The sequence below is a fragment of the Trachemys scripta genome, chromosome 5 (assembly GCF_013100865.1).
Source record: "Trachemys scripta elegans isolate TJP31775 chromosome 5, CAS_Tse_1.0, whole genome shotgun sequence".
Taxonomy (NCBI): Eukaryota; Metazoa; Chordata; order Testudines; family Emydidae; genus Trachemys; species Trachemys scripta.
In genome coordinates, this window is record NC_048302.1 from 24,998,537 (window position 1) to 25,011,813 (window position 13,277).

Below are 13,277 nucleotides of genomic sequence, written 5' to 3' on the forward strand. Positions count from 1 at the left end.
TATTTGCAACTAGATACACTTATTTTAACGTGAATGAAAAAGAATATGATACTGTGATATTCTGTATATACATATAATAGACAATTAAGGATTACAACATTACAATGGCAATGAAGAGTTAGTGCAGTGGTTCTCAAACTTTTGCATTGCTGACCCCTTTCACACAGCAAGCCTCTGAATGCAATCCCCCCTTACAAAATTAAAAACACATTTTTTATGTTTAAACACTATTATAAATGCTGGAGGAGGAGGAGTATTTAGGGGTGGAGGATAACAGCTGGTGACCCCCTCCCCTGTAATAACCTCACGACACCCAGTTTGAGAAGCCCTGAGTTAGAGGAAGTATCATGTTACATAGACATGGAAATCTCATGACAAACTGTCAGCTCTCTTATCACAGACTACTGAAACTAAGTTTCTAAAGCTAGGACTAGTAAGAATGAGAAATGTGTTACTTTTTAGAGTATAATGTCATTTTGTTAAGCACACTGTAATTCATTTCCACTAGTATATTATATTAGCATGTATTTTGTAGCATCAGTACACATGCTCCTACCACACAGATTTCAAGACAAGTTTACCAAAAGCAGCTGCTTTAAAGTTTTATTTATTGAAAAGGCCAGGGCTGACCAATTAAGCCTTTTTAATGTTATGCACTCTAGACACCTAGGACTAACAGGCTATTCAACTTTTAAAAACAGGTATTTTTGTGGGGATTTTCTTCAGCTTCCCCTACCAGATGCTATTTCCTATTCTCCTGTGACAGCAACCATGGTACCTCCTTAAAGGGCTCAACATTCAATGTTTTTTTCGTGAGAAAGAGCAAGCAAGCGTGTGTTTTGGGGTGAGTGATGGTGGGATCTTTCAAAGTGACTGGAAGCTTTGGAAAATATAATCTGTGGGTGTGATAGTCATCTAAATTACAGCACTCAAGTAACATCACACCCAAGAACTATGATCTCTCCCCCCTTTGGTATCCAGTAAAAATTTTATTACTCTCTTGTTGTTTTATCAGAATACAGCCCAAGAGCAAATATTCCCCTCTCTAATTAAGATTGCTCCTTCCCACAGACAAATGCTACACTCCTCTTTCCAGACATATCCAATTCCATTCTAGTCAGGTTCTTAAACACCAGAGCATCTGAACACTTTCCAGAGGGGCATAAGTGATATGACTATCATTTGTCACATGTTGCTCTTTCTTCCTTCCTCTTCCTAGGGGAAAGTAGTGTGAAATTATATGTATTCTTGAAGGAGTGCACTTTGCACTTAGAATGAAAAGCGGTGAGGTTTGTGATGGTTCTTTGATCAGGTGGGAATTTATTCCCCATTCTGGGATCGTCCCCAGAGAAAGCTCTGTTTCCTGTACCTATGAGCTTTACCCTTGCAGAAGACGTTCTATTGTGCTGGAGGACCAGAGTTGCTGACTGCAGTCCAGGAACTTTTTGTAATTGTTTAGGGAGTCTGGACCCAAAACACTGAGTACCTTGAAGATAAGGACAGGCTTTTATAAAGGCTATTTCTAAGCTACCCTGTCTGACAGAGATGGAATTAAACCATTCTTGAAAATAATCTAAACAGCTCTGTGAGGATTGTTTGATTTTGGTTTTAAAACCAGCCTTTTGGATATTGTTTATTGTGTGGAAGTCTCAGATACTCAGTGATGGAAATAAAAACATAGGTTCAATTTTTTTTTTTTAAGTGATTGACAATCTAGTCTGGCAGAGCATACTCCCAGCTCGCCTTTAATTGTCACAATAACCATCTTCCAGCCAACGTATTGAGCTAAGCTTCCTCCATAGCACCACTACCCTTTGACTAGACCAGAGGCACACTGAGAGAGGCTTCTGGAGTTGCATGAATTGCCTTCCATTATAATCCAAGTATCTCGCAGCCTTAGGAGCCAAGGATAAAAGTGTACTACTTCCATGTTTTAATTAGTAACCCATTTTTAACTTTAAAAATCTGTCACTGAAAGGGAATAAATCAAACTTCATATCAACAATTCACCACAAATTACAGCCTTGTATTCACTGAGGCCATATGTTGCAATACAATATTAAGTTAGAGAGATGGAAAGGTCCTTAACTCAAACCCCACCCCAAATATAGTTGCTCCAAACAATTATTCTGAGTATACTAGCCAAAGTTTTGTTTTTAAATATTTCTAACTTTCATGCAATACTACAAGACAGACATTTTAACATTGCTGATGATTTCTATGACAAAGTGAGTGACTATAAAGAAGTGGTTAATACACACCATGTAGAACTGCAGACGATAATGTCTCTTCACTAAGCTCAGTACAAACATGCAGAAACCTGTACAACAAAAAACAAACAAAAAAAATTGCATATTGTGCAATCTTATATTCTAATTACACTGGATAAACAGAACCTTGATATACAACAATTAGTTTACTGTGAAGAGGCTTATTCTTCCATCAGGCTTTTAGCTTAAAGGATTTCTGTATATCCAGTAAATGATATATTGAGATTTAATTTCATTGGCATAAAAATATTAATTATTTCATGTCTACTTTGTTACTTTCAATTATCAGCAAAAAACAGTCACCATATACATTAATTTTACACTACCTTTAAAATCAACTCCTCCAAAACAAGTGACAGCTATCTTATTCTGATGTTCGCTTCATTAGCGCTAATTTAAAGAAGAATGCCAGGTCTGAGGTCCCTTGCCCAAGAGACAGTGTTATATTTGTTTGAAACAAATAGAAATAGTATTTTGTTTATTTATAGCATAGCCCGACCACCAACCCATGGCCAAGGGATGTGGAGAACAGGAATTTGGCTTGATGGTCAGGGGAACGATATCCCTCTGGTCCTGGCTGGTATGAGAAATGGCAGTACCTCTTCCTCCCACCGTGACAGCCTTGTGCATGACCTGAGTTTGGGCAGAGCTCAGGGGCCCTTAGTTCCCCACAAAGATACTTTAGTGGTCCCCATACAGCTCACATCTTGAGGATATTAAAGAAATTAAGGAGTCATGGATGAAAATCATGATCCATAATTGTTCTGTCACTTAGACAAACTACTGAGTAACAGTGGGTCAATTTTCAACCTGGAAAACGGTTAAACCGTGAGGTGCCACAAGGTTCTATGTTACGTCCAAGATTGCTTAATGTGTTTTTATGAAATATATGAAACACAAGAGGAACAGTAAAATGGCAAAATAGGTAGATGACAAAATAAATTCAGGTGAAAGGCGACTGTGGTGCTTCAGAAAAAGCAAACAGATTAATGGGCAACACAATGCCAGATAAAATTCAGTGTTGACAAATGCAAGGTAATATATATATATATATATATATATATATATATATATATATATATACATATAGAAAGTAATAATCTGAACTACTCATACACCTTACTTCAAATAACTACTCAGAAATGGTTCTTCCTGTGGGTAGGTTATTCCATACTTGCCCACTTCGGGGCAAGTTTCTTGCATGTTTTTCAGACAAATCTGGTATTAGCCCCTGTTGGAGTCAGGTTACTGGACTAGGTGGATCACTAGCCTGGTCCATTACTGTAATTTCTATGCTCTTAACTGAGAGCAAAATTAGAAGACAAAGGCTTTCCTTTCCACAAGCAACTTTGCAACTGGAAAATTCTGTTGATATGTAAGTCAAAACAGAACCCTGCCTTCGCAGCCAGTATTAGGTGTTCTAGAAGTGTTCTCAACCAACGCCTGGTCCCCACTAACCCCCCCACTTCGGACTAAGGTACGCAAATTCAGCTACGTTAATAACGTAGCTGAATTTGAAGTACCTTAGTCCGAACTTACCGCGGGTCCAGACGCGGCAGGGAGGCTCCCCCGTCGATGCCGCGTACTCCTCTCGCCGAGCTGGAGTACCGGCATCGACGGCGAGCACTTCCGGGATCGATCCATCGTGTCTAAACCAGACGCGATAAATCGATCCCAGAACATCGATTGCCTGCCACCGGACCCTCCGGTAAGTGAAGACGTACCCCAATTTATGTTCTTAAAGAGCCATAACACACACTCCCTTCAGACTGTTTCAACTATCACTATGCCCCCACAGTATTTAGAAACATCACCCTTGACTTGGCTAGCCAAACAGGAAAAAGTACAAAGCATGTAATCGGACACCTCCAGCAGTAATAACAGATGTTCATTCATGAGAAGCCTTATTCCCTCTCCCCCGCAATCTTCTGCTTTCTAAGCAACCCCCTTTTAGTCAGCAACCACCACCTGAAATCTGATGGAATGCAAAGCTTTATGTTCAATTTTTCATTGGCAAAACAAATACAGACACCTGGTTTCCTTTAACAAGGGGGAGAGAAAGTAATGGAATGTGAGGAAAGCTACAGGAAATTAAATGAACTTTTGAAGTGCAAACAAATATGTAAAAATGTGAACACCACCACTGAATAAGAATACATTAACCATTGATGGAATTGGGAATGGTTTCCCCAAAAACTCACCTGTCAAGTAGAGTGTAAAAGATATAAACCTATGGTAGCGAATTAGGAATTGAAGTTGCTCTCTTCTCTGAACAAACGTAGCGAAGTAATCTGCCACTGTCTCTCCATAGAAAAAATAGTTCACACACAACAAAAAGTACCTATAACATATACAACAGATACTGGTTATTTTTTCTGGACTATTAAAATCTCTCTCCTGTACTGTTAGATTCTTTCAACAAAAGAAAAATCATCAAAAAGTACAAACTGAGGCAAAAAAACCAGATGCTAATTGGCAAATTAAATGCAAACAAGATTTCAATACTTCCACTGATTGAAATTCTTGCTTGTTACTTACCAGCTTAAGGTTCTAAACCATGGTAATTCATAGGAATGATAGACTCTGTAGCCTATAGTAATGATTTCATGGAAACACTTTACTTGAATGCTCAAGACCTGAAATTAAGATAGAAAGAATTATTATCTAAGTGCACAGTTCTCTAAAGGCACTAACAGATATTAATACCTGCATTAAAAATGTCTGTTGCAGAGTCATTGCATAAGCAGTTTGGATAATTTCAAAAGGGATTACAGGATGAAACAAACATTCTGTTTTCAACAAATAAAAAATTTGAGGCATTCTATACAATGAAACACTGGGGACTGATTTTAGTTGTTTTACCATGAAACCTACTGAGACTATCAACATTTTTAGGAAAAAGGTTTGATAAATGCACTCACAAATGGCAAGTAAGAAGCCTTCTTGATGAATAGGGTTTTCAACCCCCCTTTTCTTTTTTAAACCAAATTTAATTTCGCATTTAAGGGAGAGATTTTCAAAGGCTCAGAGAAAAGTTAGGTGCCCATTTCCCACTGAAGAGCAACAGGAGTTGGACATCTGTGTCTAAACTACACAGTTAACATGGGTTAGCCTAGCTCACATGCTAGCATCCCCATTGCAAAGCCCTACCAGAGTTACTTCTGTGTCCTCACTGTCTCTGCATCCACCCATGTGTGTCTGGGGGCATATCTTCTTTATGCAGAGGGACCTAGGGTCACTGTTTTTCCCAGTCAATTGCATCAGTTGCAGGAGACCTTCTCTGTCCTATAGGAAGAATCGCAGGAAGACACTGGAGGACTATCAGCACTTCAGTGATTTAGCCTGTGTACTCATTGCAAAGTAGGAGAGTTCCAGCCAGAGTTAAAGCGAATCCCGGTTGTAACCCATACCCCAATCAGATAAGCTAGCCTGGGCTTAAAGCACCTCCAAACCCAGATCAGAGTTTTTTTTCTATGTAGATAGCAGGGAGGCTAAGGCTAAAACCAGGGAAAGAGTCTAAGTGTGCCGTGTAGACATTTGTGCAGTGTAGACATACCCTACATTTCTAGGATTTTCCGGCTACCAAGAGAACATTACAACGCTATCTTCCTGAATGTGTAAACGTACACCTTTGTTTACACTTGGGAAAAGCATCAATTGATAACACAAATATGACATTTTAATGAATACAACGTTAAACAATTATGTCTTAGTGTGGACAACACTCATTTAAAGTGTGTTAGCTGGTCATTGCTAACATTTGTTGTCATATTTAACATTGTATTTAACATAATGATAGTTAAAACATGTTAACTAACATATTACTTTTTCACAGTATAGCCTCAATGTTGTCCCTCTAAACTTTTGAATATTTAGATACCAGTCCTCACAAACCCTCCATGCACTTTAAGCCTTACTAAGCAGGTAAATTTTTTACCTCAGAACCCCGTCAAGATTTAAACATTTCTCTCCCTCCTCTGCTGGAAATAAAATTGTCAGTCTTTCCACTGCATGAGCCATTTTTCTTTATAAAACAGGTGCTAGAATATGTCGTCAATCAAATGTAGTATCTCTAGATACTTTATAATATTGTCAAAAGATCTGAGCCTTGAAACATCTGTTGTGTCGTGTAACATGGGACTAAGTTTATACTGTTACTTTTTGCTTCAAGGCTTGACAGTTAAGGCTGTGTCATGCATGCCTCAAAAGGTAAATATACCAAACCATGTGGCAAAACAAACAGTTATTTTTCCTTCCTTGTTACAACCCTACCAGCATAGGGCGTGAACACTCAAAGGAAGAAATCAACACGTATGCAAAGATACTACTATACTCAAAGTAGTTATTACAAGAAAGAAACTCCATTCATTAAAAGAATGAATTACAGCATTTACAGATCCCCTTTCCTAGAAACTAGAGGAAAAACAGTATCTACAAGATGTAAATATAGGATATGAGAATACTACTGTATTTTCTGGCGTATAAGACTACTTTTTAACCCAGGAAAATCTTCTCAAAAGTCGGGGGTCGTCTTATACGCCGGGTGTCGCCTTATAGGGCGGGTGCTGAAACTTCTGAGCCGGACTGAAGAATCTGCGGTCGCCGCATATGGTGGGGGGAGCTCAAAAACGGCCGCATCCCTGCCCGATGACGAGGTGAGGGGGCGCCTCACCGGGAAGGTGTAAGTGAAGGGCGGAGCAAGCTGCAGGCGTCCGGGACGCCGGGGGTATGGAAAAAAGAGATAGAGCGGCGCTGTACCCAGAAAAACACGCCTCTTTCACCCGTCTGGCCCGCCCTTGTATCCTATTACCATACCTCCTTCTCTGCCTCTCAGATCTCGCTCCTGAGGACTGCAGTGAAGCGGCGCAGGCGCGCATGTGCGAGATCTGAGAGGCAGAGAAGGAGGTAATAGGATACAAGGGCGGGCCAGATGGGTGAAAGAGGCGTGTTTGCGCTACCGCTCTGATAGTCTTGGAGACAGGGAGGGCTGGGCAGGCAGGGAGAGCTGACCAATCCAAGCAGGCTTTGTATACAACAACCAGCCAATCGCCGGTAAGGTACATCGCTTACCATTGGCTTTAGAGTGAATTAGGAAAAGTTTAATCCACTTGCACTGTTTTATGTTTACATGTTTGATGACAAACAGCCTTATGTTTATAAGTGTCAGTTTTCCTGCTAAGTACCTGCATGTCATAAGCATTTGAATTAAAATTACCATATTGAAATCAAATCTGATGTTTTTTTAATTTTTTTTTGGTGTGCATTGGAAGAGGGGTAGTCTTATACGGCGAGTATATCCCAAACTCTATATTTTAACTGGAAAAGTTGGGGGTCGTCTTATACGCCCAGTCGTCTTATACGCCGGAAAATACGGTAATTAAAAAAGCATTCCAATGGCTCACTACATGTCACACCTTCCGTAGATGTTTCAAAATAGGGTTTCCCCCCTCATCCCCCCATGACCTATCTGGGCAGCTAGAGACATTTATTTAGGGTCAAATTCAAAAGAACTAATGGGTACAATTATTACCCCATTTCAATTGTTCAAAATGATGTATCAGACTATTATGTCTCAAGGTTGGAAAAGCTATATTTACCAATTTTTTCTAATGAATAATTTTTGTATCATATCGGGGGGAGGGATAGCTTAGTGGTTTGAGCATTGACCTGCTAAACCCAGGGTTGTAAGTTCAATCCTTGAGGGGACAACTTAGCCATCTGGGGCAAAAATCAGTACTTGGTCCTGCTAGTGAAGGCAGAGGGCTGGACGCGATGACCTTTCAAGGTCCCTTCCGGTTCTAGGAGACAGGATATCTCCATTATTTATTTAGTTATTTATGTATTTTATTTTATTTAAAAAACTGAAACACATATATACTATTAAAGACTGTAGATAATTTGAAAGTTGAATATTTACATAGGGAAGTTGTCATTTGAACTATTAAATATCACTTTTAAACATTTGCCTGTAAGAGTACATAAGGCTCCTGCAACCAGACCCATTTTTACTATCAGGTAAATTAAAGATGATTTTCAACAGATCACAGATAATTGCACTGTGTTAAAAATGCCATAAACTGCTGGAACATTGTCTATACTTGGGATACAGTGGTGCCAACACCCGGGTTAATTTCTTCAAAAGTCCATAGTATAGGATTTCAAGTGCATGCATCTCCAGGCTCTGTTACGCATTCCAAAAAAACACATTCCTCATGGACCCCCCCAAAAAAACTAATAGATAGCCACTGAGCATTACTTGTTTTCTTCCACTGTAAAGTAGAAAATTTCTTCTGACCAAAAACATTACAATATTTGGATTCATTACTGATATACATGGAACTTTTATTTTTTATTTTCCAGGCTTACTAAAAGATGAAAAAGAAAACTGCAGCTTTGGTGGTGAGAGGAGGGGGTTTTGAAAGACATTTTCCAAAGAGTTTTGTGGCATGACTGCTCAACCTAAATTGAGTTTGATAAGACAGAAAAGAAGCACTCAGTGTCTACTGCTTTATTGCAAAGTTGTATAGGACACTGATACAACTTTGAGTAAGACTAGGCATGTTTCAAAGCTAGAGTAAAATGTATTTGTTTATATTAGGGGTGACTGTCATAACAGGCACACAGGCATGCCATGCCTATATAAAGAACTCTCTCAGGAGGCCCCACACCTGATGCTTCAAAAGAAAGTGAAAACCCATCACACACCTAACCAATTGTACAATGCTGTACAAAGAGGAAAAAAAATGCCATGAGGGACAACTCTATGACCTGCATCAATAGATAATGGGTGAGTGTGTAGAGAAACAAAAAGGTTCATCAGTACACGGAGCAAAGTTTTACCTGAATGATAATGGAGAAGAGAAAGATATTGGAAGTAAGAGATCAGTGAAAACACTAACTTAATCACCTTGTCTTAAAAACTGATCCAATGCCGTCTGCATTTTATAAAGTTTGGCAACTAACAGTTGTTAGAAAAAAGTTACTAACACAAGAAAAGCAAGCTTCCAAGTAAAATGATATTCAGACACACTGAAAACCAGTTAGGGTTGCTAAGGGACAATAATTAAAAAAAACAACAACCCCAAACCCAAAATACAATGTAAAACTATATATCTGCATACATCAAAATCTCACCCACCTCCTCAGAAAGACTCTCAAATACATATTGTACATTCTCCTAGTGTGTCAACCCTACTCAGCCACAGTTACCTACGTGACTTCCCAAGTAAATCTCTGATTTTTCAATAGAAGCTAAGGTAAGCCAACTCTGAGCCTGAAAATCCCACATGTTGATCTAAAGTAGTTCATTATGAAGAATGTTTCAGACACTCTCAACATACAAATCCTTTAGAACTCTAAGTAATCATGGTATGAAAAAGAAATTTCTACATGCAAATAACTGAAATTGCACTGAGATATCAAAGCTTCCTTCAGTTTCTAAAGATACTTACTTGACACATGCCAACAGTCTGGCTCATTGGTGCCCTTAGCAGACCTTCAGTAGCTGTACCACATATAAAAGTTTGAGACTGCTATTGCCTGCAAGCTAATGGGTCTGTTCCTTTAGCTCAAGCTGTAGGGGCCGATGCTTTTAGACCCCAATGTACTGGGTTAAAGATGACCCATGGACATTGTTACATGTTTCCTGAAGAATAGTTGACAAAACTTAACCTTACAATAAGGCAGCTTTGAGAGGAGGACTAAACTGGGGGCACAGTTCTCAACAGATAAGACTTAAAATCTCAAGAAATGGAGAGATACCACTTGCTGGTGAATCAGACCTTGATTTCAGGTAGCATCTTTGAATATCTAACCTTTCATACACAGCTGTCAAGGTCCTCTCCAAACTACTAACAACTGTTTATAAGTGACAGTGATATTGTCCAGATGCACTTACAGCAGCTCTTGCAGCCATAGTAGAATATTTCAGGGATGTCTGACATAAAATAAATGAAAGGGAGTGGTGGGCAGAAGACACTCTAAGGTGAAAGAGAATGTAAAATCTATTCTAAAAATATATTATGCACAACAATTAAAAAGATGCTGGATGCCTACAAGAGAAAAGAAGGACAGGAAGAAATATAATATGAATGGTTAAAACAGCAACAGACTGAGGGCATGATACAAAGGGAGATGAGAAAAACATTATCAGTTGGATTCTCTCTCAGCTGAGCCAAGTCCAAACTTGGTGCAGTTGAGGAGAGCGAAGAGGAAAGGTGATTTTAATCCACCTTCTCACTTCTCTGACCTGGGGCCAAAATGTCTCCCGGCATAATTTAGAACAAACTAGGGGAGCTGCGTTAAACAATGCCAGCCACAGCCACCCACTGAAACTACTGTAACAGTCCAGGATCCGCACTTTGCCATCAGCACATCCCTTACAAAGCGTAGAAAGGGTAATCACAAATGCAACTTTTAGAATGGCTAGTATGACTATTTGCACTGCTAAGGAAGCAAAAACTCAGCCTTAATTCAGGTCAAGAATATAGCTCTCTACAAAAAATTATTTCAAAAACTGCATGAATATACAATCCATTGATTATACCCATTGTATATATTCTATAAGGAGAAAAAAATGTGTTAGTGCAGGTATAAGGTTAAAACTCGGAGAAGTCAGAAATACCTAATTTAGGTTGAAGGCTCATCCTTAATCCTACCTGTTTGCACACAACTTAAAATATGCTCTGCATATGGAGCAATGGCAGTCTCACCATAAATAAAGTTGCAAGTGAGTTTGTTATAATCCTGATATTGATCTCCCTATAACCTAAAGTATGTTACGTCTGAGGCAACAGTGAACTTTTTCTAGAAAATCTGAAGTGAATTGAACCAACAGTTTATTAATTATGACTCCCTAAAAAGAGATGTTAAACATATTTCCACAAATCTAATTATTTTAGCACTTCACAGAAAAAAAATGAACCAGATAAATACTTTTTTGAACTACCCTAGCTGAGACAGTGTCAAGGAACAAAAATCAGTTCATTAAAGTCAGATTTCAAAGTTAATGTTTTCTTTAGGGTTGTCAGCTCTGGCAAGCTTAGTATAGGACATCCAATGACTGCTGAAAATCAGGCCACTATGTATGGAAAGATGGGAAATCAAATCATGTCAAAGGAGGGCTGAGAATGATCTATAAATTTTAGAAGTGGAAATTTACTGTAATAGTTTCAGTCCCATTTTCAAGGATCTCTACAGCAAAAAGGATAAATAAAAGAAGTCTTGAAATGTACAGTACATAAAAGTACCAACAAAGCCAGCAGCCCCTAAAAGCCATGTGTGAATGTTAATCCTGTACCTTTCACAAGTACTAATTCACTTAAATACAAGGTAAATTGCTCACCAATTTAAAAGTTCTATATAATTTGCCTTCATATTCATTCCTGACACAGGAAAATGTGTTTAGAAAAAACTTACAAGCAGCATCAGCATAAATGATCCAAGATATATGATCAGGAAAAATAACGATATCATAGCTAATGTTAAAATTCCACGAATCCACCAGTTTTTCCATCTACAAAGAAAACATATTAGGACAATTAAAGAAAACAGTACAGTTAACAGTCTCTCCATAGTAATAGATACTATTTATAGTATTTCATTTAGTAACTGAACATTTAACAAGGCAATTTACAAATTGTGGCAACATGGGTAGCATGCTTATTGCTACAAGCTTTGAAGTGGTGCAGCATATGCTCCTCTTCGCAGAAGCCAGCTCTTGTTGGGTGATGTAGAAGGAACCCAAGGTAATAACCCTGTCCCTTTTGTGGAGTGGCTAGCACCACACACAGATGCACTAGTAGGGAGCAACCCTGTGCTCATCTGAGCACTAGGACTGCAGTATCAGCCCTGACATATATGCATGTGGGAGGAGATGGGATAGGCTATTTCTACCCTTCTCCTATTGCACATCCATACTGGATCTGGCCACAATCTGGTCCATAAGGGGAAAGCTGCTGTTAGGTTTGGAGAAAAATGTTTATATGCTAAGATTCTTTTCTTAAAGGGGATTCAAACGGACTGGTCTAAGAAAAAAAAAATCAAGATTGCTTTTCATACAATTGTTCAGCAACTGGATTTAAAAACTACCATATATACTCGTTCATTAGCCCATTCGTTTATAAGCCAACCCTGCAAGACGGTTAGGTAAAAATAGCAAAAAACTGTAAGACCCTTTCATAAGCCGACCCTATATTTCAGGGGTTGGCAAACTTTGGCTCCTGGCCCATATGGGTAAGCCGCTAGCGGGCCCGGACGTTTTGTTTACCTGGAGCATTCACAGGCACTGAGCCCCTCAGCTCCCAGTGTCCGCAGTTTGCCATTCCCAGCCAATGGGAGCTGCGGGAAGTGGCACGCCACTTCCTGCAGCTCCCATTGGCTGGGAACGGCAAACCGCAGCCACAGGGAGCTGAGGGGCTCCGTGCCTGCAGACGCTCCAGGTAAACAAAACGACAATGTATTAGATATTCAATTCAATGATTCCATAGAGTTTAAAATCATCACATTTTGGTGTAGACCCCTTTATAAGCCGACCCCCGCTCTTTGATGCGTCACTTTTTTACCAAAAATATTCAGTTTATGAACAAGTATACATGGTAGATAGTTGTAGGACACTCATTAAAAATTCATGTTTTGTTTACTCTTAAAACAGGCTCCAATTTATTTTTAAAGGACTACGGTCAACCTAAAATCCAGCCTATTTTTAACAATGAGTTAAAGTTTCCAATACTATACCTACTCTCTAGTATCCCTGTAAAAAACTGTGGTTTTATAGTCCTATTTTCCAGTGCATTTGTCTTTTCCTTATGGTATGAAAAACCCACAGGAAAAATAGGGGAAACTGGCTGTACAGGTTAAACCAAAAAAACCTGACTATTTACCCAGTGTAGGCACATTAAAAAAAAAAAAAAAAAAAAAAAAAAAAAAAAATTCTACTCTCTTTTTCTACAAAGTAAAATGGAGATTGTTATTAACAAGAGAGAAAAAAGATTTTTTTTTTTTTTTTTT

General features: G+C 38.8%; 1 protein-coding gene across 2 annotated transcripts in view; it reads right to left on the bottom strand.

Annotated features, from left to right (window-relative positions):
- The window catches only part of CDS1 (CDP-diacylglycerol synthase 1), a 57,512-nt gene that overhangs the window by 21,130 nt on the left and 23,105 nt on the right, over window positions 1-13,277 (bottom strand). For both annotated transcript variants that reach the window (XM_034772368.1, XM_034772367.1), the window contains exons 3-6: window positions 11,688-11,784; window positions 4,809-4,906; window positions 4,472-4,611; window positions 2,262-2,320 (exon numbers count right to left, since the gene is read on the bottom strand). In XM_034772368.1, coding sequence (XP_034628259.1) covers window positions 2,262-2,320; window positions 4,472-4,611; window positions 4,809-4,906; window positions 11,688-11,784 — 394 coding nt within the window. The remainder of the gene's footprint in view (window positions 1-2,261; window positions 2,321-4,471; window positions 4,612-4,808; window positions 4,907-11,687; window positions 11,785-13,277) is intronic.